General features: G+C 49.9%; 10 protein-coding genes across 10 annotated transcripts; 7 read left to right on the top strand and 3 right to left on the bottom strand.

The window, feature by feature from the left end:
• Positions 1–414: 414 nt before the first annotated feature.
• Positions 415–1,782, top strand: NECHADRAFT_88716 (uncharacterized protein; the record flags this gene model as incomplete). Its single annotated transcript, XM_003040150.1, has 3 exons — positions 415–734; positions 954–1,371; positions 1,420–1,782. The coding sequence occupies 3 exons, from the start codon at positions 415–417 to the stop codon at positions 1,780–1,782; spliced, it is 1,101 nt and encodes a 366-aa protein (XP_003040196.1).
• A 2,862-nt stretch (positions 1,783–4,644) lies between these two features.
• On the top strand, positions 4,645–5,932 carry NECHADRAFT_55446 (uncharacterized protein; the record flags this gene model as incomplete). The annotated part of the gene is made up of 3 exons (XM_003040149.1): positions 4,645–4,710; positions 4,776–4,887; positions 4,980–5,932. 3 exons carry the CDS (start codon positions 4,645–4,647, stop codon positions 5,930–5,932), a joined length of 1,131 nt encoding a protein of 376 aa, XP_003040195.1.
• A 483-nt stretch (positions 5,933–6,415) lies between these two features.
• NECHADRAFT_88714 (uncharacterized protein) lies at positions 6,416–8,052 on the top strand (the record flags this gene model as incomplete). The annotated part of the gene is made up of 4 exons (XM_003040148.1): positions 6,416–6,593; positions 6,711–6,953; positions 7,074–7,168; positions 7,255–8,052. 4 exons carry the CDS (start codon positions 6,416–6,418, stop codon positions 8,050–8,052), a joined length of 1,314 nt encoding a protein of 437 aa, XP_003040194.1.
• Positions 8,053–9,936: 1,884 nt separating this feature from the next.
• NECHADRAFT_88713 (uncharacterized protein) lies at positions 9,937–10,969 on the top strand (the record flags this gene model as incomplete). Its single annotated transcript, XM_003040147.1, has 2 exons — positions 9,937–10,708; positions 10,788–10,969. 2 exons carry the CDS (start codon positions 9,937–9,939, stop codon positions 10,967–10,969), a joined length of 954 nt encoding a protein of 317 aa, XP_003040193.1.
• Positions 10,970–11,484: 515 nt separating this feature from the next.
• On the bottom strand, positions 11,485–12,369 carry NECHADRAFT_55444 (uncharacterized protein; the record flags this gene model as incomplete). Its single annotated transcript, XM_003040140.1, has 1 exon — positions 11,485–12,369. The coding sequence occupies one exon, from the start codon at positions 12,367–12,369 to the stop codon at positions 11,485–11,487; it is 885 nt and encodes a 294-aa protein (XP_003040186.1).
• A 1,063-nt stretch (positions 12,370–13,432) lies between these two features.
• On the top strand, positions 13,433–14,642 carry NECHADRAFT_98184 (uncharacterized protein; the record flags this gene model as incomplete). The annotated part of the gene is made up of 3 exons (XM_003040146.1): positions 13,433–13,802; positions 13,873–13,876; positions 13,946–14,642. 3 exons carry the CDS (start codon positions 13,433–13,435, stop codon positions 14,640–14,642), a joined length of 1,071 nt encoding a protein of 356 aa, XP_003040192.1.
• Positions 14,643–16,951: 2,309 nt separating this feature from the next.
• Positions 16,952–18,915, top strand: NECHADRAFT_88710 (uncharacterized protein; the record flags this gene model as incomplete). The annotated part of the gene is made up of 4 exons (XM_003040145.1): positions 16,952–17,001; positions 17,199–17,480; positions 18,102–18,208; positions 18,545–18,915. 4 exons carry the CDS (start codon positions 16,952–16,954, stop codon positions 18,913–18,915), a joined length of 810 nt encoding a protein of 269 aa, XP_003040191.1.
• A 363-nt stretch (positions 18,916–19,278) lies between these two features.
• On the bottom strand, positions 19,279–20,553 carry NECHADRAFT_88709 (uncharacterized protein; the record flags this gene model as incomplete). Its single annotated transcript, XM_003040139.1, has 1 exon — positions 19,279–20,553. One exon carries the CDS (start codon positions 20,551–20,553, stop codon positions 19,279–19,281), a length of 1,275 nt encoding a protein of 424 aa, XP_003040185.1.
• A 1,569-nt stretch (positions 20,554–22,122) lies between these two features.
• Positions 22,123–22,704, bottom strand: NECHADRAFT_88708 (uncharacterized protein; the record flags this gene model as incomplete). Its single annotated transcript, XM_003040138.1, has 3 exons — positions 22,123–22,374; positions 22,539–22,633; positions 22,665–22,704. 3 exons carry the CDS (start codon positions 22,702–22,704, stop codon positions 22,123–22,125), a joined length of 387 nt encoding a protein of 128 aa, XP_003040184.1.
• Positions 22,705–24,483: 1,779 nt separating this feature from the next.
• On the top strand, positions 24,484–25,459 carry NECHADRAFT_88707 (uncharacterized protein; the record flags this gene model as incomplete). Its single annotated transcript, XM_003040144.1, has 5 exons — positions 24,484–24,586; positions 24,620–24,717; positions 24,901–25,108; positions 25,174–25,334; positions 25,409–25,459. The coding sequence occupies 5 exons, from the start codon at positions 24,484–24,486 to the stop codon at positions 25,457–25,459; spliced, it is 621 nt and encodes a 206-aa protein (XP_003040190.1).
• Positions 25,460–26,500: the final 1,041 nt, after the last annotated feature.

Below are 26,500 nucleotides of genomic sequence, written 5' to 3'. Positions count from 1 at the left end.
CCGTACTGTTAGCAGTCTGTATGCAATTCACATATTCTGGAGTGGATCAACCATTCAGCCCGGCCCGTCCATTTGCAAATAGCTTCATCCAGCATGCCAAGACCAGTGGTATTCATTCAGCCCAGAACGTCATCGATACCCCTCTTGTACCCTGTGTAACCCTTCTTATTTTAGGCTGCAATGCCTGTCTCAGACTGTGCTGTGCGACACCAGCCCCTCTTCTCACGCGAGGAGGGCACGAGGACTTGTATTCTCTGATGGGACCGGAAAGCGTCACCCCTGTCCTCACTCTTCCCTCTTACTTTCTTCATCCTTCATCTCGGTTCCATCAACTGAGACTTGCCCCGTCTAAAGGGCACCCATTAGCATCTCCCTCGCGTCCCATGTTTCATATGATGATCAAGACCAAAAACCATGGGGATCATTGAAGGGGTATGCTTCATCTGTAATGTTTTGCTAACCTTTGGCTGGTCACGATATGACACCGACGAGCAACGTCGTTTCGACGACAAATACCTCGAAGAGCTACGGAAACACTCGAGTCATAGGGCTCACTGGCGAAGTGAGGACAATGTCAAGATGGTGGCCTGGCTCGCACACAATCGCCAGTCCAAGTCGACAATCTGCTCCAGTCAGATGGAGCTGTCCAAGGTGGCAAAATCGATCGGAATCGACCCGAACACTCTACAGAGGAGGCACCGGATCGTTCTGAAGAAGATGATGATCAGTTCCATGTGCTATGCACTTGGCGATATTCGGGCTCAGTTGACCCATCGAGGGCCGGGCTACAATTATAATACAGAACAGATTTTCAAAACATCATAGCATCATAACCCAATGCTAATAAAGCGGCATTTTTTAAACCTTCTGCAAGAGCAGAAGAGTCACACCTAGCCACATCATGATAACAGGTCCAGCCTCTGCTATTCACACTTCACACAATACTCAAACAGGGGAGTTTCCGAGTACTGGGATTCGTCTGCCAAGGTGACCAGACTCCGATGGCCGGTCGAGTTGGTGAGAGAGTTGACGCCGGGTGTGTGTGAGATGGTCCAGACGGTCGTTGGTGAGGGGGCGAATCGCCAGGAGCATGAGCCCGAGGCGGACGAGGCGTATGTCATCTCAGATGATGACGATGACGGTGATTTCAAGGACTGGGAAGGAGACGTGGAGATGGGGCTGTTTGAGGCATTTCCGAAGATGACAGCAAACTTGCAGCTGCTAACAAGAAGAATAGATGGGGCTCAGCAGTCGACTTCGAGGCAGGATTTTGAGGTCAAGTTAGTCTCGGGCTTAGAGGCGTTCACCATGAAAGTGCAAGCTCAGCTCAAGAAGGCCTTGAATACGAAGAAAAATACAATTCAGGAAACGGTTTGACTGGAAGAAGAGAAGAGGCACGACTCACACGCCATCTTCGAGGCGCAGGTGCAGCTCGAGCGGGCCCGAATCCAGTGGCAGCGCCGGGAGCAGGAGCAGAGAGACTCTGAGTGCAGACGCCACAAGCAGGACCTCGACGAGGAGGACAGATTGAGCCAGGAAAAGAAGCGCAAGAATGCCAAGGACCTGGAGAAGGCGCGAGAGGAGGAGAATTTGCTGAAGCAGAAGCAAGTGAAGATGAGACACGAGTACTTACAGAAGATTGAGAGCCAACAACGTGACTTTGAGCGAGAGATGAGCGAGTCGCTGGAGCAAAGTCAGCTGTTAGCTTCCTCCGAGAAAGAAGGCGAAAAATACCATCAACCACTCGACTTTCCTGCTCAGCAACAACATCATCGGTCATGACATGCGTGTGGATAGTATCAATCCACACTCTGTTTTCGCTTATCCACGTCCTCATCGTGGACTGGCTGAACCTATGATGGAGACCTTTGAGACTACCTTGAACTTGAGTACTCAGCATATACCTACTCGATATCCTCTCAGGATGGTCAAGGGACTTTACAATGTTATGACTTTTATATGAGGTCTAGCCATACTGGCTTACTCAACTTGGTCAATGGCGATTCAGGAACAGCCAAGGGGGGCATCCAGAACCATGCTGTTTCTACGTCCCGACCTAGGACTGGCAGTGACAGGACCTGTTTTTGCAATGTGGGACTCAGTTGGTACAGGTGCTTGGGGGTTGTAAATCACCAGTACGAAATAAGTATAGTAGAATATGACCTTGATAAAAAGGAGACTTGATGATAACAACGGGCCAGGCCGTTCCTCGATCACGGCCTGAACTGCATCATTATGTACCAGACCGTACTAAGGCAAGAAGCATAATAGGAAGCAGCCTTTGCCCTCTAAGCAGAGGTATAGGGTTAGGGTTAAACAGATCTTTGGTCTGTATACACAAATATGACCTGGCGTCGCAATCACTCTTTTCAGGCAAGGCGCGCATGGCACTTCCCGACAGGGCTTATCGCGAGACTCCTTAGGAAGGCGGTCCTTTGGCTTCAGGATGACAGCTTGCAAGTTTGCGTCGTTGCGATTGGGGGAATCGGGATTTGCACGAGGCTCTGGAACGGTGTCATGGTCCGGGTTCGGCGCCATAGTCAAGATCATCGTCTGGACCGGCGGCTCGGAACCGCGGGTCGACGATCGGAGTGGTCTCACGCATGACCTCCGGGTAGGTGCTGGATCCCTGATTCTGCCGCTTCTGGGGGCGGTGCTCACCCTCAAGGTTCGCAGCCTGACGCTGAGTGCTCACGGGCCAATGAGAGTCAAAGAGCATAGAATGAGGCACTCACTCGTTTCTCCCGAGTGCTTTGCGTAGGCTCTTCTCTGGGTGTGTCCTTGCCCCGGACAAGCTCTTGTTTTTCGTCCTTTTCCTCCTCTTCCTCTCGCTCTTGGGTGGTCTTTTTGCCCCGGCATTTGTTCTTCTTGCCAGCACTGCCCGGGCGCCCTTCTTGGATGTATGCCAGAAAGTTCCGCTCCTAGGGTCCTCCCCCCAGTCGACTTTAATGTTCCCTCGCGGCCAGGGGTTTCCGGCCAGTAGCTTGTGGGTCGATGATGCATGCGCTCTCTAACAGGATGATAGATGACTGAGATGCTGGACCGAGAGAAAAGTATGACAAGGACGAGAGAATGGACGAGGGGAGGGACGGGGCTTTTAAAGCCCTTTCACATTCAAGAGGAAAATCCGAATTACTCATAATAACAACAGGTGGCTGCAGCACCGCGTGGGTGAAGCCATCGTCAGTCTAAAAAGTTCAACTCGCTGCATGAAGCCCGTAATCCTCGTTCGTAGCGTTTGGGCAGACATTGCAACCAATGCAACAGCGACCTGTGAAGAGTTGCCCAGCCAGGGACAGCCACCCTCCGGCTTCTAACGTCTGGCCCTACAAATCATCTGTCTCGGTGGCGTCGGCTGAGAGGGCAAATAACAGAAGACGGGAACAACCATGTCGACGTGTTGAAGGTGGGTAGTGATGAAAATCTTTCGCATCCGCTGCCCGTTCGAGACTGAGACACGCCGTCTCTTTGGAAATAGGGTTGATGGTTTCAGAGCAGGACATGGGAATTCGCATCTGGAGGAAGATTGGCGCTTCGCCCGTCGTCAAGCCCAGGTTTGCCTGTGGTTAGAAGCTCAGTAATCAACATCTCGCAATTCAATGCCTGAGTTTGAGTTTCTATTTAGCATCTTCTGCATCTACGCAAATCGGTTTGATCGACATTCGACCATGGCAGGCAAGTCTGCGTAATTGCCGTTGGTGGAAAATAATAGAACAAAATCAGCGTCATCCGCGTTCATTTTTAGTTGAACTGTATCTGGCGTACTCGGCGTCTTTTTGTGTCGCGTCTTTTGCGTCTTCTATTTCTTTATAGCCTATGGTGCCAGTAGACTTTACCTTGTGAAGCCGGTGATGCCATCAAAATGACTCACCTTTCGCTCTTTTGTTAAACGACATTTTGCCTCACTCGCTTTTTGCTCAAGTAATAAACCCCTCACAAAAAGAAAAGATGAAGCCATCACTAACTGCTCGCCCTACCGAAAGGAGACTCATTACCAAGTTCACCCGCACTCTTCAATCCCACTCATGATAGCCGGTTTGCGAGAATCTTAGTGATAGAATTAACCTTTCTCGCTATGAGCAGGTGTAGAGTTTGCCCCGTGCTCATCATTTTCCCCTATCTCGCCAGACAATCTCACCCTCGCCACACCTTATAGCTCATGTACACCCAATAATATTACTGATCGCTATAGGCTGTAATAGCGGCTTAGCTGACTGTATTGCGTAGACTCCAGCTAGGGTTGACTAGTCCCTGCCTAACCTCATGCACCTCGCATTCGTTAATACAGCACGATCATTGGCTAAACTTAGCGGAGAAGACTAACGAGCAAGGCCAGTCTTCGGTACATATAGTGGAGAAGGGAATTCCAACCCATCCTTGTCCAACTCACCTTCGCATTCGCATGCAGCCACTGCTGACTGGACACGCACTCTCTCACTTCCAATAAGGCACAAGGCCAAGTGGGAAAACACACCGGAACTTCAAACCCAAAGCAGTTCCTGTATCGGCGCAAAGCTCGTCTACTGGGTCTGCTCCTGCATTCAGTATGTACCAATGCTTCCCTAGTCTCCTAGAGGTTGACGTACGTGGCTAACACAAGATAGAACGACTCAGGGCACTCAGACATAAGGTCTGCGCACCGTTATGGGATCTAAACGACTAGGCTACAGGAAGTCTCGTATGGGCTGTTTGAGATGTAAGAAGAGACGCGTCAAGGCAAGCCACCACTATTCTTCTCGAGTTCTCCCCAGGGGCTAATTCCATCGCCCATCAAGTGTGACGAATGCGCTCCGTGTGGTGCGTGTAAGCGTCATGATGTGCCGTGCAGCCTCGACCGATCCTATAGATACGCCCCAGAAAACTCATTGTCCCCGGCGGCGGCGTCCAGTCATACCGACACCACTCAACCCGTTCAGGTAAGTCAAGATGCAGTATTGACAACTGCATAAGGCTAATTAATCCGGACCAGAAGCTAGAAGAGGATGGCACCACTAAAGCCACCACAGCCCACCCACCGTCCCTACTCTTGTCTTCGCCAAAGGCTATGCCAGCTGATTATGGAGCCTGCTGGATCTCCGACGCCGAGCTTATGCACCATTACTCTACTGTCGCATATCGTACCCTCTCCTTTTCGGAACATGTGGCCCCTACCCTCCAAGTTGATGTGCCTCGGGAAGCCATTTCTCACCCTTTCTTCCTGCACGAGATCTTGGCTTTTTCGGGATTTCACCTGGCGTATCTCTACCCTAGCAAACGCAATTCGTATACTCTTCAGGCCTCCAAACACCAAAGGCTAGCCATTAGCGGTATGAGAGACGCGTTAGCAGGCTCGATCAATGCGGGAAACTGCCATGTCATCTTTGCTACGTCACTATTTTTGACAATAAGCGCCTTTGCCGCATTTCCGAGCTATGAGCACCGAGACTGTCCAAAGCCCATCAAGGCACTGATCGATATCTTCTCTCTCGTCAGTGGGGTAGGCAGTATTCTTCGATCGTCCGAGGAAGATATTCTTGCTGGCCCCTTGAAAGGAATTTTTAGTCCATACCCCTATGTCGGATCAACGGACGCGGTTGATTCGCTTGTTGGTCGACTACCCGAGCTGCGCAAGACATTATCGGAGCTTCTTACTTCCAACCAAGACACAACGCAAACATTGATCACATCCGCTGATGCTCTCCTCTTTTCTATCACTGCATTGCGTAAGAATGGGGCGCTCGGGGCACCGACGGAGATTAGATCTGTTTTCTTCTGGCCCATGTTGGTTTCGCCTGGGTTTCTCGACTTAGCAAAGAGTGAGCATGCAGCCGCACTTGTCGTCTTAGCGCATTACATGGTCTTGATACATATGTCCGAGCCCCATTGCTGGTTTCTTGGCTCCTGGACAAGGTATTTGGTTGACGATCTGGCAATAAAACTTTCAGGCTCGTAATGGATCCACGTAGTAAACTGGGCTATAGACCTCGTTCAGAAGGGACACCCGAAACCTAGCACTCCTAATTAGTCACCTTAGTATGATATCTCGTTGCCGTATTCGTTTGTTAACAGATACCTTGAGTATCGCACAAATGAGAAAGTGTTCTCACATGGTTAAGCCCGGTTGGATGCGCTTTAACAGGAATAAAGGCCATACGCCATTGGCTGGGCTTCTAGGGACCGTCCCCTGGTCATTCTCAGCTCTATTTGGAGATAGATCCGGCTACGTGTGCGAGTTACATCGTGACTGGAGTCATTTCTGCAAATTAAACAGCCCGTAATTTCAGAACTCAGCCACTCGGCATAGCAAGTCAAGATGACAGGGTAGAGTCATGCGCCTGTTGTCTTCTTTCCGCGTGTATACAAGAGACCCCATTCCGACTCAATCAAACAGCCAACACCTCACCACCCAATCCATTCAGAGCACAAACTAAGAATCATGGTGTCGATCTACCGTACTGGTGCTTTCGTCGTCTTTCTATGCACTACAGCGGCCTTCTTGCACTCTCCGGTGAAGCGTCAGAATGATGCAGCGCCATTTTGCAGCGACTTCAAGAACACCCACCAAAACATCACGTACTTGCCCGATGAAACAAAGTACACAGAACTCAATCAAGGTCAGTGACTTCCCTCCCTCGCCTGTCGCAACGGCCCACCTATCGGGTGACTGGCGGTCAAGGTATCAATGCCGCAAGGTTTGGGACTGTGTCGTCTAACGGTCGACGATATCTTAGACTATTTCAGCGCAACCTCGTGGCTCGGACCGGCTTGTGTCATAGCCCCAGAGACGGCGTTGGATGTTTCTGATGCGGTCAAAGCACTAGTCGAAAGCCAAATACAATTCGCCATCAGAGGCGGAGGCCATATGCCCATTCCCAATGCAGCCAACATAGACTCATCAGGAGTTCTGGTGGCCAGCGCCTCACTTAACCAGCTGATCTTGGACGCTGAGAAAGAAACTATTGAAGTCGGGGCGGGTAATAAGTGAACAAACGTCTATGAGTACCTCGAGCCATATAAGTTAACCGTTGTCGGAGGGCGTGCTGGTGAGTCGATGTCGGTGCGCATCCTCGACTTGACTGACAATTCTATTCCAGGGCTTGTTGGTGTTCCAGGGTTCTTGCTCGGCGGTGGTATCTCTTTCTTTAGCAACGAATACGGCTGGGCTTCCGCGAACGTCGTTGGCTTTGATGTGAGTGCAATAACAGGGGGCATGGCCAAACCGCTGCTGCCCACCAATAATCCATTTTACCATCCTAACTAACTAGTTGACGGTAGTGCGTACTTGCAAACGGAGACATAGCGTCGGCCACGGCAGAAAATGAGTTTTCGGATTTGTTTTGGGCACTCCGTGGAGGTGGAAACTCGTTCGCCATCGTCGCAGCGTACCATGCAATCCTATTCTACAATGGAGACTCAGCTACGCCCTCCTCGCTAGACAACTTTACGAACCCCGACAATATGGGACAGGCCAGTTCTACATTCCAGGTACGGCCTTCTATGTATAACTGGACTGAAGAAGCCGATTCTAGTCGTGGAACCCTTCGCGGACTGCGGGCGCGTTTCAACGTGGTGTCTATCAAGGCGAATAGGCAGGCTCTTCAAATCATTCACGATACCTTTTTGGATATGGTCCAAGAGTCTATGACCAGCATAGAAGACCTTGTCACGAGCCTGGCATTTGTCCCTATTACGGAGCGCTTCCTAACGGTCTCGGAGAAGAATGGCGGGGACCCAATGGCTGTCGACCCTTCCCAGGCGCCATACATCCAAGCCGAGCAAACCTTGCTTTGGTCGAATTCCGCGGATGACGAGAAGATTGTTCAGTTTCTGAGTAACTTCAACGCCAACATCACCGATCAACTGAGTGGTTTGGATAACGTGTTGTCTTCCTACCTCTACTTAAATTATGCGGACGACACTCAAGCAGTCTTTGCAGGATACCCTGCAGCCAACACTGACAGACTCAAGGAAATACGCGCCTCATATGATCCTGAGATGACGTTTACTGACCTCATGCCTGGCGGTTGGAAAGTGGAAGACTCAGTTAAGCGTACAAGATATGGAAAACAGTGAAAGCTTAAGGCGAGGGCTTTCGAGTGAGTTTGGGGTTAGAAATAGGAGACGGTGAATGGAGGTGGTTTTCTGACACAATGCAATCGTTGAGCGCGGTCTCTACTTGACACACATTCTCTTCGTACCGGGGGTAGGAGTTGGCCCAGTTCTGGGCAGAAGAAACAAGGGCAGATCTAGACCAACACTTGCACCTAGGCACTTTTCAAATACAATTTTATATCAGGATACTCCAGTATTAGAAGACGAAACACAAGTGACACGTAAGCCAGTACGGATAACTAGTTTTGCAGCCGCGCTATAATTAGATCGCCCCTATATTATTGTATAAGCTTTAACTGAGATCGTTACGGCTAATTGTGTTGGGTTGATATAGTTGCTGTTAATGGGGCATTACGACGAGCCCCTAAACGCTGCTGTAAGATAAATAGTGCCCTGGCCGTCTGTGCTGTTCGAGCTGTCCAAGAAGAGGGGCTTGAACAAATGTTTCCAAGCACAACTCTTCATATGCGTGCCCTTCCTACGCATAGCCAGATTCGCAAATATCGTCGTATCATATCTTTTATGTTTGCTCCCACTAATTGCAATCGAGACTCGGCGTAAATCTCGTTCCGTGAAATCTACCGACTTGGGTGGTACTGGAGTATTGTTCACACATAAGTCTCGTCGTGGATAATTTCTAATAGTCCAGGGTTTATGCACGAGTTGGTTCACTCAACGTGAGATATTTATTTGCATTGTGTATGGAGTACATTATTCGCGTCATCTCATCTACGTTCCCTGCGTCATTTGCGTCCTCGAGTTTTCCTCCTTTTCCCGTATTTTGCGTTGTTGCGTTTCTCTGGTTGCTGAGTTCCCTGGTTTATTTGCGTTATTTGCGTCCTCTGTAATCTCCGTTCGTTTCGTTCCCCATGATCTGCGTCATCCATATAATTTCAAGTCTGAGAGGATGCAACATAAAACTCCTTTTCGGTCTCTAGTAGCGGTCAGTGGACAAGTGGATGGAGGCGTCGTCATACTTGAATGTTCCGCAAATGCTCCGCAACCAAAACCGGTAAGGTCGGGAAAAGTTCTGTTACCCTCAGTTGGTTAAGAGCGGCGGAAGTTTCACGGAATATTGTGGGTCTATATCTCTGTTCGTCCTCACGAAAGTTCCACTGGAGCTCGAATGTCCGAGGAATCCTGAAAGAGTAGGACGTGACGAAGTTAAATCGCTGTCCTGAGTTTTGATTTCAAAGCAATTCCTCCCTGTTTTAGCCCAGTACAGCGAAGGCCCCTGCAAACGGGATAGTAACATAAGCGGTCCATGATATGGCGTAGAGACTTATCGGAGGGAAATCAGGAGTGACTGAGCCTACAGTTATGCCGATTACTACTTAACGTAGGGTCTGTCAGGTACTAAAGTGGGTGATTGACGTTTTAGGTAAAATCAACTTAATTACTGCAACATCAGTCTGTCAACTCTACTTGAGTCTTTTAGGCGGGAATAGGGCCGATTCTAGCTTTTAGACTAATTACAGCTAGAAGAACTCTCAGGCAGTTAAAAAGGCTTATAATGCACCTTATTAATTTCTACGATTGAAATTGGTACTTGATCTTTTGCCCTAGAGCGTAACCGTTGAGTTATGCCATAACATAGGTACTGTAGCAAAGCACATCATCCTAGCCGACAAGGTTCTCGGGATACGACATGGGGGATGGGATCCGCCAGGCTATGCCATGCTGTTGAGGAAGGAGGCAAGGTACGCTGAAAGCTCTCCTCTGTGCGTATTTAAGGGGGGACTGGTGGTGTCAAAATGCGTCATCCACAATCCGAGGTCCTCGTCGGCCTATAAGCACAACTCCTTTTGTTCTCCCAGAGCTGCTCCAGCACAAATCCCGCACAATATGATCGAAGAGCTAGAATTGAACAAGGACTGGGCCGATCCCCGTGTGACTGGCTTCGACAACTTCACCAAGACGGTTCACCATAAGCCTGGGGCCACCCTCCAGTCATCGCTTAACCTCCCGACTCCATATAATGTATGCGTCGTTGGTGCCTCCCGCGGCATCGGCGCTGGCATTGCACGATCCTACGCGAAAGCAGGCGCGAGCACCATCATTATCGCAGCGCGCAACACGCAGCAGCTGCAGGATGTGGCCTCCCAGATCGCCGGCATCAACCCGCACTGCGTCGTCTACAGTACCATGTGTGACATTGCGTCGCCAATCTCGGTCCGCGACCTCGCTGCTTTCACTCGCGAGATGCTGGGACAGCAGCACCAGCATTTAAACGCTGTCATCGTCAACTCGGGCTATGCCAAGAACCGCGAGCTCGACGTAACTGAAGGCGACGCCACGGACGAGTTCTGGGCACAATCTTTTGCTGTCAACACTCTTGGCACCTACCATGTAGCGCACTACATGGTGCCCCTCCTACTGAAGGCGCCGGAGGACGCTGGCAGGGCGTTCCTGGTCGTTGGGACCGTCGCTGCCCTCATTCGCAGAGGGCCGATCGCTCCTAGCAAGTACTGCATCAGCAAGCTGGCGCAGATGAGAATAACCGAGCACATAGCCGAGCAATTTGGCTCGAGAGGCCTCTTCTCCGCCGTGGTGCATCCCGGTGCAGTGGCGACGGAGATGGCGATTGATGCGTCGCCGGACGACAACTTCAAAAAATGTACGTAATTTGAGTTTCCACTCCCTGCCAACACTTAAGCCCATGGAGGCGATGAAGGCATGTGCTGATGAGACGATAGTCCTGATTGATGATCCAGAGCTTTGCGGATATTTCTTTGTGTGGCTCACACGCCAGCCCGGGAGCCTGCAGTGGCTTAACGGAAGATTCTTGAGCGCGAAGTGGGATCCTGATGAGCTAATTGCCCAGAAGCAGCAGGTTTTGGAGGGGGACTTGTTGAAGCTCGAGTTGAGAGCGGATTGATTCGATTCATTGGGGAAATAGGGGGAAGGGGGAAGGGGGGGGGGTTCTTTGTGGATTATCTGAGAGAGCAATACTCGGTGTGCATTATGTAAAGCGACTATGCGGCTGCCTTCATCTGTCAGCATCATCCGTAGCCTGAACCATCAGAGCTTAAGAGAATGGTTTAACTCTGCTGCTGACTTTCTCGGGCACTACGACGGTGAAGCCGTCTTCAACTTTGACTTACTACAGTATGCCTCTTCTAGTATGCAATGGTTGCGCTTTCGCCAGGTGACGATGAATTAGGGGTTATACAAGGAGCAGGAAAAGGTTTAACTGGCGGGGAGGGCGTGCACCTTGTCACGAGCCCTGATGATGTGTGGCGTCTCATCGGATGTGTGTATATTCTTAGTTGCATATGATCCCATGAGAGGTTTCGTAATATAGAGTGATATTCTAATACTATGAAAGGAAATATCGCGTACTTCTCCTGTGTCTTATTGTGAGGCTCTGATACTCTAACTTAATTCCCACCGTTAAGATAGCTTAACAGCAACAACTTTCGCCGGCTCAGTCACGCTGCCATTAACCGGGGCCCCAAGTCCGCCATTCGTAGTAACATACAGGATATTGCCATACCCCTTTGACGTTGCCAGGCGCGCCGAGGTACCACCTGCAATATCCAAGGAGGTAGCTGCACCCCCGACAGTGACTGCGTTACCATCGGGGTCCACACGAATAATCTCGCCCCTACCAACAGTTGCAATATATGCTATACCCTCGGGGGTCAACGCGAAGTCATCCATAAATATACCACTTAGAATAATTTCTACCGAACCCGCGATGGCGAAATCCTTGGTAATAGGGACGCGGAAGAATGTTTGGTTGCTTGTGCTGGCGTAGTATAAAAACCCATTTTGTACTCGGATACCATTTATGCCTGCAAAGTCGGTATCTGACATAATACTTGTTATAGACCCTTTGCGAATGTCGATTTGGTATACTGCTCCAAGCACTGTATCGGATACCAGGACCTCTGTTTTGCTCCAAGGTGTTATGCCATTGATGAACATAGCCTCAGGCAGTTCTGTGACTAGTTTGAGGTCTGGATATCCTCCCTTAAATTCGAGCAGGAAAATCTTCATTGACCTAGGCTTGAAATTAAAAGGATCGGCAGTTACATTGCCAGCACCGACGATGTAGGTATTGGATGTCTGCTGGCTAATGCCGATAGCACCGGAAACGCCAGGGATAGTAAGGAGGCTCCGGCCTTTTCTGGTAATCGGGTTGATCAACCAAAGCTCGGGTACATCCATTCTTGTCGCAATGATCTGGCCATCAGGGCGAATGGCAAGGTTCTCGAACCAGCTTCCGGAACTGTTGAGTTGGAAGATGGTGGATATTGCCGCTTGCTGCTGCATGGGTTGACAACCACAGATGGGCGCCAGCAAAGATATGAGGGTAAGGATGAAAAGCTTCATTTTGAGGAGTAAGATATTTGAAGTGGTTCTACCAATGAGTCAAAGGGATTATGCATGACCAAAATCAAGCAGATATCAACGATATATATATAAATATAAGGCGTAGACTAAACTTGGGTGTCTATGTTAAATCAACAAAGATCCCACTCGGAGATAAAGGAGTTAGTAAACGGGCTGAATATTATGATAATCAACAAGACGCGTAGTTGATACGGCAAGGGGCTGCAGCCCCGGAATCGTCTCGGACTCCGGAATATATCTAGACAGTGGTTTGTAAACTATTTCCTGTTCTATCTGCATCGGGGACTCCTATTAGCTCCTGCTATAAACGCAATGCTACTACCTACGGCCTTCCGCAGCAGGGCTCTAAATAAGACTAGTATTTAAACTTTAGCATTTTAAGCTAGCTACTTATAGCTTAGCAGGGTTAAGGAGAATAATATTTAGAATACGGAGATAGCAGTCTTAGCCTGACCGAAGGCGGAGTTAAATAGCTCTCGAGCCATTAGTACCACTAGTCCAACAGCTCCCGCAGTTTACCTACTGCTATTATCGGCAGTTGACCTCTGCGTTTAGAAGCCAGTAGTGACTCGGAGTTTTAGTCAATCCCGGGGATCGTTAATAATGGATTGCTAAGTTGAAGATGTCAAGTCTTGACCTTGATTTTACGCGTAATCTAACCATGGCTTACGAATGAAGGCCGCGTGTCTTGTTGAAACCCAGGATGGGAACGGTATGAAGACGGAACATGACACATTCCGTGCCGACCATTAAGGTGATTCGCCATATGCGAGTCAAACGAGGTCGGTTCGACTCTGTTCGACTCGCAATACCATGATTGACCAAGCAGATCAGAATAGTATATATGGCTTCACTCATTCCCACTTCCCTGTCTAGGTATCTCTTCAGCTCTCAATGCAACTCGACTACTCAAGAATACTTCTTGATATTGTCGGACGTGAATCAATACCTGCAACAACAGCTTTCTTCATTCTTTGCCAACATGTCGCTCAATGCATCGATGCGTGCGGTTCTGTGGGAAGGGGTGCCACTGGAGATGAATGTGGCCTCAGTTCCAGTTCCAGTGATTCGAGAGCCAACCGATGCTCTGGTCCGAATTACCGCCTCGGCGCTATGCGGCACTGACCTGCACACTTACCATGGTTTGTTCGGAAGTCCTAATGTGCCCTGGATTATGGGCCATGAAGGGATGGGTTATGTCGAACGGGTTGGCGACGCGGTTTCGGCGTTGACTGTCGGCGACCTCGTCGTCGTCCCAAGTCAAGCCTCTATCGGCCATCTCGCGATGGGACCAGCCTTGCCTGAAGGGTTTGGCTTAGGCACTACGTACGGTGATGGAGGTGGCTGTCAATGTAAGAGATCCCATGCCCGATTTTAGTTTAATTCATCGGGCCAACTAGGCTAACTTGTCGTCGTTCCTAGCTGAGTACGTTCGTGTACCATTCGCCGACGATAGTCTTATTCCTGTCCCTGGTCGCGCCAACGGCACCAACAGCACGGTCGATGATATCGAATACCTCTTCCTGTCTGATATTTTCCCTACTGGCTGGGCAGCTCTTGATTTCGCCAACTTTGAGCCAGGCGATACTGTCGCCGTTTTCGGAGCCGGACCAGTGGGCTTATTAGCTGCTTATTCTGCTATTCTCCGTGGAGCGACGAAGGTCTACTCTGTTGACTATGTGCAAGAGCGCCTCGATCTGGCCGCCTCCATTGGAGCTATCCCTATCAACTTCCGAGAGTCCGACCCGGTGCAGCAGATTCTAGCACACGAGCCTGACGGTGTTATCCGATCCCTTGACTGCGTGGGTGCGGAAGCCTTAAACAACCAACTCGAAAGGCAGCAGAATATCATTCTTAACCAGATGATTGAAGTAACAAGAGCTCGGGGTGGCATCGGCATTGTGGGCGAGCACTCGACTGTAGGAAACGACACTGCTGGTGCGCCCCTTGGAAGTACCCTGGAACCGATTTACGAATTTCCATTCTCCCAGCTCTACATGAAGAGCCTTTCACTCCGAGGTGGCTCAGTCGATCCTAAGCTTTACGCCGCTCAACTCGCGGAGATTATCCAGAACGGAAAGGCCCGTCCGAGTTTCATTATCAGTGCATTGATTGATATGGAGGAGGTCCCTCAGTATTACCAGCTTTTCGATCAGCGGCAAGAGGTCAAGGTGGTCATTCGCTTCCCCTAATCGTCTTGATTGGAAAAGCCCTTGTTTATTTCTAGGAGCGTCGCGGAGGGGGCTACAGACAGGTTTCCCAATACTACTGGGCTAGTCTTTATTTCATTCTCAACTCCAAGATATGGCCTGGGAAACTGGGTTTTTGTATCTTAAGTTTCTAAACGTATTATAAGTAGAGTTAAATGAAGAGGATTTGGAAATTTAATTATAAACCTATCATAGTAAAGCTTCTACTACTGAGCTTCCATACTGATTCTATCCCATTTCCAAACCCAACTACATGTCCCAAACGACACTCGACTCTCCGCCGCAGAGGCAGCTTGGCACAACTCTTACAGGCCCATCTCAGCGTCATATCTTGCCTTCTCGTCAGGTGCATATTTACTGATCTTGGTAGCTAGCTCCTAAGTCGATCCACCTGGCGGGTAGCCCTTCCATTGAGCCTTGTCGAGTCGGCTTGATAGCCGACCTTGGGCATTCAAGGTGTCCTTATGGTCCAGCAAGCGAAAGACATGGTAAGTACGGAGACCTGTGCCGCGACATCGGCTAGCGAGGCATCTTCAGTAGTCGTAGGCCATGGTTGGAGCACCAGTCTATATGTTCTACTCTGCTTCAAGGGTAGTCTCGTTGTAACCTACCCATTTGACTAAGAGCTCGGCGACTTTGTTCTGTCGTCGAAAGCATGCCCAATGATGCCCTCGACGGCGTAGAAGTGGTCGTCTTGTTCGTTATCTTGGTCGGCAACGACGTCATTGGGTTGGCCATTCTGGCCCTCGTTGCCAAGGGCGATTTTCATGGGGTCGGCGGCAATTCCGGCGAAACGGAGAGCAGCATCGACAATGTTGAAGCGTTCATCGGATGTCCAAATAAGATCCGAATCGGTCGAGATGGTAGCAAGCCTCCCCAGTCGTGAATCAGGAGCTGGCGACATCTCGATGGTTGCGGGTCGTGACCAACTTGGATCGAGCTCAACGCTGAAGAACAGAGACAAGTCGGACAAAGGCTCTGAGAAAAACCAATAGTAGGCATTGGAATCGGATGCGAACACAAGTACAGTTCAAGAAGCTGCACTTGAAGATCAGAGACGCAGCGAAATCATTGATCAAGATGGCCCTTCGATCGCCCATGCTAAAAAGCCTCTGAATGTACTATACTGAGCAGCCAGCAAATGGTGACCCTAAGATATGCGGATGAATTCGACGAGATGGCGTGGAATTGACGGCAATCAAATCATTCAACGTCAATCCTTTTATGGAGTATACGGCACGGCACACATAAATCTTCAACGGTCACCGGGCCGAAGATGCGGGAAGGTGTGACGTGAGGGGATTTCACGGGGCCCATGAAAGGACCCAGCTGTAGGGAAGATTCTGAATGTAGAGGCAGGCAAATAAGTACAGGGCCTCGGTCGAGCCACAGCATGGAAATTGAGGCGTTGAGTAGGGGGGTGGCTTGCACCGAAAAGGGAGCCGATGATAAGAAATCACCAGTCCTCTATTTAGTAGAGGAATGCCGAGCTTAGTGACCTATTTCAAGCCCTGTTCTCTTGTTTGTCTGGCTTGTATCAGGTACGGCCATGGAAGCCAGCTCCATGAATCGTAAATTAGAAGCGGGGGAAGCAAAAGGACACACAGCAGAGAGCAGCTCAGAAGAGAGACATTATCATCCGGCCGTTCGCTTCTTACTGATCGCCAATCCTATACGGAAAGCAACTTGAGTGTACAGAATAGATGGCAAAAATGAGTATTCATTCTTTCATGCACGACGAGATCTCGCTTCTAGCACTCAAGACCTGCTTTGGAGTTGAGGGTCTGACTGTTGCGTCGAGAGGAAGAGGGGAAAGACGGAGACTCTCAATCGATTGATTGGCTCATACTCGACCATCATCTGCAGTGGGTGAGTGTTGAATGTTCGTTGCCATTGGAGTTGGCTTACAGGGGGGGCCTAGGGGGGGTTCAGGACGCCACGTGGGAGCAGCCCACTGACCAGGCTGTTGAAGAGACTGATGTTGTGACAAAAGAATAATCGCAGGAAAAGAAGTTCATGAGTCTAGAACGAATTGGCAGCAAAAGGGCGCGTCACCATGTATGGAACGAATTTACTTAAGAACTATGCCGGCCGCCAGAGTCCAAGGTCTTAGTCTCACTCAACCTCTATCATCAACCAGTCCCCATCCGTCTCTTTGTAATCTCTCTTGCAGTCTCTCTGTGACTGTTTAAATGCCTCCAGTCCAGCCTCTGGGTGCTCCTTTCTCCTCAGCTACAGCCATCTCAACCTCGAAGCTCAACAGCCTGGGCAGTAGCACCAGGAGTTGCGCAATGACTATCCAGGGGCTTATGGGAAAATACCCAAGGGAATTCGTCCCAGGGTAACCCATACCAACTGTTCCTTGAGCAATCTAGAGGACCTTCGCTCCCTCTTCATCAAGTATTCGAGGCCCCGGGCGAACGAACAATCTCCTTGATGATATCCATGACTTCTTGATCAAGGAGGCGCAGCGTCATCAAAAGGCCGATCAAACCAAGCTCAATGGCAATAATATCTAGAACAAATTCCAAACAAGAGGAGACATCCCGGGAGGAGGCTTAGGGCGGTAGATCAATCACTCGAAACTCGACCTGGTCCGGTTGAAGAACTGGATGGCCTCGAGGCCTGCGTTGGAGAGTTGGAAAATGAGCTCGGGCAGTTGGAGGAAGAGATCAGCGGCACCACTGACACCAACGCCAAGGTGAAGCAACTCGAAGACAACACAAAGAGTTTCAGGCAAATACTACACCACACGCAAGCCAATGACAGCCAACAGCGTCAAGTTGCTGTGGCCGAGCATGTCCAAGCAGTGTTTGAGCTGTAAGTACTTACTAGAAGCGAAAGACAGCCAAGAGAGGGTTAAATAGTGCAACGGCTGGAAACAGGGACTGTGAATTGGAAAAGCAGGCGGCGAAAACGACGTACACCATTAGGCAATTTGGCATGCTTCTTGATGTTGGCTTATCGGGAATGGATGAGCTCTTCTAGAAATTCCCGGGAATGGTTTAAAAGACCAAGGGCATCATTGAGAGGAAGAAGTACTGTGGATTGAGGATGGTAATAGTGGACAATGGAGACCCTCCCGTGTCTCGTGAGCAGTCATTATTCAGGTCTGAGTGATTTCATACATTTTCTTCTTCGTTTACATTGCCCCTCACCCCATTTATTAATAGCTTGTGAACATACTACTCGTCTCAATGGACTTGTGAGTGCATGTCCTCCTATGGCCGAACCCCAATATCCAGCGTCACCCGTCCACGTGATGGATCTCCTCCTTTCTTCCAACTGGAGACGGCAAAGAGAACACAGCTACGTATCTATATACATGTGGCTTGGCCTTTTACCAAAGCGACACCTGTTTCAAACACCACTATCATTTCTTCAGGAAATTTAGCTGCATGGTCCTATACACATCGGGATCTCCTCTCCACATTCCGATAGTCTGTTGCCCTTCAAACGGACACATGCGACTGTGAAGCTACCGTACAGCAACTGGAAGGAGCCTCGCCACCATTTTCCAGTCACCTTAGGTCCCGGTAACTTGACGGGTAAGACAAACCACAAGAGGCAAGTTTGAAGACGGTCTGGGTATTTTATTGAAACCCGCTACACTCCACTACTCTGTTCAACGGAGGATTAGGCCAGGCAAGCGGGATTACACCCGTGGCGTAGGCTACACAAACAAGAAACAACATGAGGTTCTTTCATCCGTCCCACACCTCCTACTTGAAGGAATCTCTGGCAACGCCTCTGTCAACAAAGCCGCGGAAAGCTCGATAGGTCACTTCTTAGTGGTCTCGGGCTTGACCCAAAGGGACCATGCTCTGATTGAGTGATGCTGGCTTGGCTTATCACGATATGCCCTGTCTCACCACCGTGTCCAGACAGTGTCGCCTCTTTGCGATGTGGCCAGTCACCGCTCCCACCCCAAGCCATCGCTCCGTACACGAACAAGGCTAAGCAAGCAATGCTTTCAGCCACCGAGTTATACCATGAAAGTCCTCTCGAGCTGTCAATACCCGATAGCCGCACGCGAGTCGAGTTTGAACAAGCCCTAGACATGCTTGGAAAGGTCAGCGTCGGCCACCCCATCTCAGCGAGAGATGCCCGCGAGATGGGCCCAATCCAAGGGCCCACAGACACTTTCATTCTGTGCTCCAGCCCTGAAGCACGAGATATTCTTCGCAATGGGCCCCCAAACTTGCCGATGCTGATCATCGATGATGAAAGCAAGCAAGCCGCGTTCAACCATTGACGACTTCACCAAGAGACTCGGCGCCGGCAAGACCCTGGATGTGCACGACTTTTCCGATAAACCTGACATACAAGGACGCGTCCCAAAGAATCTCCCATCCCGGGAGGCTCTTGGACATTAGTAGATGATCTTAACATTCTTTCTCTACGCGGCTTTATTATGAGCCACCGGTCGTTTGTCAACTCATACAATCTCTACAATCAAGGTCGAATATGTTTTTAGTCTGCGAGGATAAGGAAGCCCCAACAACAATGTTGGCAGAATGTCTTACTATGCAAGACTTGAACAATGCCCAAATAACTGCAGCGAGAGTCTTATGGCGAAAATACCCTTCCCAATGGTTCAAGTGTTCCCAGGATGGGTTCACCTGATCTTCATCGAACACCTCCCATTGAGTCTAGCTCGAGCACGGCGAGTTGCTAACCAGGTATACCCGTTTGCCTCCAGGCCTATATCCTCGGAATGCTCCATGACTCTTTCGACCCATGCCTCACATAATTCTTCCTGCTCATCTCTTTGCCTCTGGGCTTCTTGCCTGAGATGCTTCAAAGATCTTTCTTCTTTGCGTAACAACTCCCCCACAAAGCGTATAGCAGTTTCCAACTTGACACGTACAACTCGGTCCTGAGAAGCACCGTAGTAATCGTCGCGGCGCACGTCGAGGGCCAGCCCCGCCTCAAATAAAGGTAAGAAGCTGATGGGAGAGTGCAGATGTGCCTCATCTCCTGTCTTGACCAGAAGCACTGTGTATTGTGAGAGCCTGCGGTCATGCGCCTCTTCAAGGTATCGAGCCGCATCCTCGCGCTCACGTCGGGCACGAGCTGGTCCTCTAGCCTCTGACAGAGACTGATCGTCGACAACCATATATAGCGCACGAAAAATATGACATATGTTGTAACCGTGATTTCGCCATGATTGCACCCGCTGGTCTGGCCTGGGACCGAAAAGTGCCGGTCTCTCAGCCACTGGGCTCATTCCCATTCCCTGATCAAACTCGGGATAGAAATCAACCGTGTCGTCTAGGTGATCTGATATCACTCCACAAAGATCCTTGTGGAATGCCGTTAGTTCGTCCAGATTCTGAGGGCCTTTGTCGCCAATCTGAACGGCTTTGGCAAAGAAGCTATGCCGCTGGAAGGGCGGCCGTCCGTCATGTAAACGAAGCCATTGGCGGTACACATAGCGGCCAAGCCTATCGCCTTCGACACTAGTGACTGACGTCGGCTCAAAGTAAACCATGATTTGCTTATTCAGGTATGACATTGTGTCTTGTGGCGCGAAGCGTTGCTTGGACAAGGTTGGCTCTTTGATAGTTGTTAACAGTCCACCTCGACGCCATCCCAATCTATAAGGCTCGACACCGCGTAGGTAGAGAGCCGTTTCTTCGAAGAAAATAGCCCGCAACTCTTTGCGAATCAAAGACGATGCTTCGTCAGGCATTGAGCTCCAGATGACCGCTTGGAGATAGTTGGCATTGTAACTGGGGCAATCCTTTCTGTACCTGTCGATGTCGGGGTTCATTGGGTTGCCATATGGAGGACATGTAATAAGATATGGCGAAATAGCGGAAAATGGTGGTTCAGAGACTTGTATAATGCCAGTGCCAGTCGGCTTCAATGATTGGGGGTTGCCTGACATGATGAGTAGGAAGGATGTTGGCAGTCATGCGAGGGCTGAGTTATTGGTAGATTCTAACGACGAAGATTGTCAGTCCATTGGTCTTATATCCCAGAGAAGTTCAAGGTTTTTACGCCCAAAGCCTAAAGCGCCCAATGTCAAAACCTTAAAGTCGGATGCCGGTGACACGTGAAATGAAACTTGCGCTTTTTGTTACATGAACTCTGAAAGAGAACGTCAGCCCCAGCAGCCAAAAATCATGAACACATGCCGGCACCAAAACCATATCCTAAATCAGCGAAAGTTAGCTTCACCCTTCGCGATGTATAACAACAGAATTAACTTTGCCATGAGTTTTTGTCTATCCTACCCTACAGTCATTGTGGGTTAAGCATGGCACACGCCGTGCACAACTCAATTAGCAGGGTGTTTATACTTCAGAGGATTCAACACGTAGACTGGACCCTCCAGGGATTGGAAGAATGGCCAAATGAACGTTGGTCTCATCCGTCATGGATTGGTCAACACGTCGTTGACTCTGCCGAATCTCAGAAGAAAAGCTATCACCCATGCTTCGCTGATGTCCTTGTCCTTCAACCCTTGGGCTGTAACCATGTAGAGATAGGGAAGCTTGGGTCCCGAAATGGACACTCTATCACGTGTGTGGATGACACTTTGACGCTTTGCGCATCCTCCGATCTCTTTGCCTCTCTTCTCCATCACTACAAGCAGCTTCTCGCTCGTGAGCGGGCTTATGCCTACTTATATTTAGCATAGACTGAGAGGAAAAGAGCGTCCCAGACAATGCGCACAAATGCTCAGTATCAAGGTTGATCCTGGCAACATGTGTGAATGACATGGGCACACTTCCTACCCTATCGCTGCTGCTTCTCGGCAATGATTGACAGATTTGAGGCCGTCCCACTTAGTGCGAAGTTAGACTAGAACAAGCTTAGATCAACGTCCTGAGATAACTCGTGGGCTCAACTGGGCTTATTCTCTTTCCCAATGGGATTTGCTAAACCCATCGGCACAAAATACATTTCGGATCAGCCAGTCCCAATACCCTATGCAGGACACCCGAGTGTCTCCTTGGTAGGAGATGACGATGCGGCAAGATGCGCAGAAGCGTGCGGCTCGCCGTTCCCAGCGCATGCGGTGCCAGGCAATGTGTCCAGGAGTTATATTGCGATTCTGACCAAGCAGTCGGTCAGGCTTGCCCACACCTCCGCCCTCATCCCCTCCCTGGTTCTCTCCGTCGCCCAGGATTACGTGCCGCACCAGGTCAGGACAACATCCCCTTCTCCTCTTCGAGACTATGAGAGCAAGACTCTTCACCGGATCATAACGCCGGTTAGGTACACACACACCAAGCAACATGTCAGATTGGCCCAGCGCCGCGAGAATCCTCATCGCGAGAATCCTTACCGCGACAATGCCCGACGAGGCCGTTCTCATCGTCGCGTCGGATGGCCTTTTCGATAGGCCAGTCGGTTACTCTATGATTCTCCCTTAATTAACTCCTGAACATTATCCAGCTGTCTGCGGCCCTGAGCACGTGGCAGCTGGCCATGCAGCACATACCAGAAGTTAGTCTGCCGAACCGTTCCCTCGACGCAGCCAGTGCAGGGCAACTAATCTGACCAACGACAATAGATCGCCCGCATCCTCGGCTATGTAGTCCATCACGACTTGAGAATTTCTTTGCGAGTCCGCTGGGAAGCGAGTGGCACTGCCACTGAGGATGTCACCAAGGAGCCCGAGTTCATGCTCCAATAAGATTGTCCGGATCTTGTGAATGAATACTGGGCCATAAACGGCGGGCGTGAGGAGGCTATAAGCCTTGACTGGTTATTCGTCTTCTGAATTCTAGCACACTATAATAGAGCCTTCCTAGGAGGCAACTACAGGGACTACAGGGACTGCGTAGCCCAGTGGGTAGGTTACCCAGAAGTGGACGCTTCTTAGCAATGGGCTGCCAAACTTCATTACATGTCGCCACTTACCAAGCAGGCCAATGACTGGGAGCATGGTTTGAGCGTGGGGTGGATTGAAGGAATTGTGTGGCTTGAGATGTGATCACAGATTGATGCGAGTGTATCTATGCACAACCAGTAGGTAACTTCACATACATGTTTCGCTGGAGGTGTGAAGGAGTTGGCGCGCGGTCATGGTAGCAGTGGTTACAATTTCAATCTTGGCGGAGCAGTGTGCTTTTGTCCTCAAGTTTATTAGTCTCGTTCTAGAGAAAGAAATTACGGTCGGAAACGTGGAAGGCTTAAATTACCTAAGAAGAAGCTGTGACTCTTATTTGCCCTAAGGGAGCTGTTGTCGTGATAATTTAAGCTATAATGATTGAAGTCGTGATAGTGTTGTGATGGTTGGTGTTGTGATTTTTGGTGTTGTGGTCCTGGTCGTGGGGGTGGGTCATGAATAGTGGACCACTATCGAGTAAGCCAATAAAGACGGGTCTAACTGCTTTGACCTGTAATTAAAGGCGTCATGATTGGCTAGGAGCCTAGGTGGTCCATGCACCACTACATCGGTACCTAATGACCTCATTGTCAGAAAACCAAGCGCCTTTCACGCGACTGTCTCTCCTGGCCATCTGACGGGTCGTGATACAATGGTAGCATGCATGTTGGATGTTCCCAAATGATGAAAAGAGGAGAGGCCCATGATCGCGAAATACCTATATACCACGACTCGGGATCTCATCTACGGAAAAAAAAAAACCCATGCTCAGCCAAATGCCACCGATGTGAGCTGCTCGATGCCTGAATGATGGCCTCGGCTGAGAGTATATGCACCTGGCCCGAGAGGTGTTTATTGGTAAATTGAGGTGAGGACGCTTTGCGTATAAAACAGTGGACCTTGAGTAAATGTGGTATGGTGGGATCGCCTCGAGCTGTCATCGTCAAAATTAGAGGAGCACCGTCCATAGTTACTAGCTACCCATACTCAAATGAGGATAGGAACGTTTCACTGCCCGGCTATCCTTCCCAAGGCATGCAGAACAAACTGGCTTACTGACTTCAGTTGTTGACCAAGATGCAAGAAGCGCGCATCATCTTGGTGGTCAATCACTACTTTTAAGGTTTTGCCGAGGAAAACATTTCATACTTCATCTTAACCTCAACATGGCTGCCTCCCGAGCTATGAATAGATGATATTGTTCATGCAATATTACATTTGTATTTCCACACAAAGATGATGCCAACTCCCTATGGTTGGAATGTCGAGTCCCCCTCCCCTCTAGGCAGAGATCCAAGCCCTATCGTACGGCCACAGGGGCTACTACGAGCAAGACAAGTGTATTGATTGGCATGGCGATGTTCCCTATCATGAGAACCAGGAGATGCATGGAAGGGACCAAGCGAATTCAAGCAGATGCCTGACCTAGAAGGTCTTTGTTACTGCCTGGGTTGCGACTATCTTCTTCCCTGCGTGGGCCAGCAACTGCATCACTGCTTTTACCCTCCAGTGATTGTTTACAAAGCAATTGGGCTGTTGTGTGGAGTAGTTATATCGCAATTCAGGAGCTCCGAAAACCATTAGGTAGAGTGGACAACCTGCATTTGACAATAGTCTTTGTTTCACATTCTAATTTTTTTCAGTGACATAATTTTCCGATACATGATCATATAATACACCAAGAGACACACTGTGATATCAAAACCCAATGCTGCAATCTTTGTTTCACATCCCCGCCATGGATTTGTAGTGGACAGGCACAGTCTTTCTTTGTTATGCAGATTTACTTGTGTGTACTTCTCCCCGATTGGCAGGCTGAAGGATAAAGCCAACTGCAGTCGATGGTGGTATAAATGACGTCTCGGTCTGGCATACGAACAAAGAACATGATACGTATGCACATGACAGCATTGAACCACAGTGCTGTAAGCCACCGCGACCTGGATAAGGCAACAGCAGTGCGGCGGAGTGTTATGCATGGCCATGCAGCATCAGATCGACAGGAACAAAGCCGCCACGTGCAACGACTTGATCGCGAAGCTGGGATACCAAGCAGGACGACGGCTTCAAAAACATCGACGTCTGTTGAGTAGTATACATAAACCATATTCAGGCTTTACTCGGAACCAAAACCATGCACTTGACCTGCCCAATCCCTTCAGTCCCTTTTTCACCGTGACTGCTCAGGATGTGCTCGCCAAACTCAATCGAGTAAGTCTGTGGCACCTAGCTCGCAGACTACATCGCCAAGAAGAAGATAGGTGCGTCACCCTCGGTCTGGTTTTGCCAAGAGGTCCACGGCGCGGTTCTCAACAACTTCTTCGAGTTCTCGGGCAAGGACATCTTTCCCGAATCGAGCCCAACGTATGATGCCAAGGTCATCATCTCCAACAGCGAGTGGTTCTGGTTGCCGCCGACCACTGCAATATTAACCGTGGGAGAGCCGACGAGAGAGGCGACAATAACCGTAACGTGCTCAAAGGGTTCAAAGCCCTGATCAGTAATATTCAAAGCAAGGCGGTCGACTTTGGTGCCCTGACTAACCCTCCTGCCGGATGGATCCGGGCCTCTGGACACCACTTTGCCAGCGATGATGAGGCCGGTGTGTGACTCCTCCGGCAGCAACAAGGCGCCTTTGGTCCTACGGCCTGCGATCTTCGGGCTCAGTTAACCCATTGAGGGCCGGGCTCCCACAGCCTGTGAAAGCCATCAACAAGACCTACGACACTGGTCTGTCGTCCTCTCGCTGGAGAAGCAATAAGAGTGACGCACTTCCGGACCGGAGCCAGCTGTCCCTTGATGACGGCGCAGACCTCTCGAGGGTCGCGGTGAGTGCAACAGGCCCAATGCAAGTGTACATACACCTCCCATAGCCTTTGGAGACTTGGCTGACGTGATATAGAAAGCGATTCAGCGCAAGAGTCGGCGCGGCGGCGATGGAAAGCTGGTCTGAAGGCGTCACGGCCACAGCTGTGGTGTTACTAAGGGTTGAACTGGAAAAGCAGCTGGTGGTTCTCGCATAGGTAGGAAAACATAAACTTAAGGAGACGCAACGGATCTATGGATAGTGGAAAGCTTTAGTGAGACTGAAGTAGTAGGGCATAGGAACGAGTGAGTGGCGGTTGTTCTCTGTGGGGGTGCTGCTAGAGTAATCTTCAGATATGTACTCAAGTGTTGGCTAAGAACCTGACAAACCACGTACACAAGAAAGGAAGAATACTATCACAACCGTGCGTGAAACTGTCCTCTCCGTTGGCCCGGTTCTCCTCCCCAAAAACAAGTGGAAATCATTAAACAATAATCGCAACACTAACAGTGAGCCATGTACAGTATGGACCCCAAAATGAAACTGAACATGGAGGCGTTGAAGACATTATCACGCCCACATCTGACTTGGCCTCTTGGGCCTCTTGGGCCTCTTGGGCCTGATGTTCTTGTACTGCGACCTCGGCTCATACTCCGTGACCAAACTCTTCAGCTGCAAGCCTCTATCTGCCACCCTCTTTAACTCCGCGACTGTCTGATTGCCCAAAGTCGTAATGGGTCATGATACGCTTGCACCGAACTTTTCAACTTGAATACCACCTCGGCTCATCAGCTGTGAAGCGGCATCTCTGTTCATCTGTAACTCCGGCTGTCGGTTTCATGATCTCCCAAAACTCAAGCTGCTCCGCAATAGTCGTATCCGACGTGGATAGTATTAGCACGGTACGGTCGACAAGGTAGGGTCCATGTGGAGGAGGTGGAAGGAAAAGTAGTCCTGTGTGAATGTGACGCAGTCGCAGAGGTCGGCGACCCAGACGCTGTAGCCAGAATGAGGCGTCAGAAGCTCCTCGAGTTTGGCAAGGAGGGGCTCGAGCATACTGTCTCGTAAGGTTCAAATTCGGCTTGGCAGGTGTTGAGACCTTGACTGAGACGTTCGTTAAAGCCAGAAAGACCGCTGTCCTCCCATATCGCCAGCCCGACTCCCATGGCCTGGGTCTCTTCATCGAAC

The sequence above is a fragment of the Fusarium vanettenii genome (assembly GCF_000151355.1).
Source record: "Fusarium vanettenii 77-13-4 chromosome 15 genomic scaffold NECHAsca_78_chr15_2_0, whole genome shotgun sequence".
Taxonomy (NCBI): domain Eukaryota; kingdom Fungi; phylum Ascomycota; class Sordariomycetes; order Hypocreales; family Nectriaceae; genus Fusarium; species Fusarium vanettenii.
The sequence above is the reverse complement of the archived record's forward strand: the minus strand, read 5'-3'. Positions and strand labels throughout refer to the sequence as shown.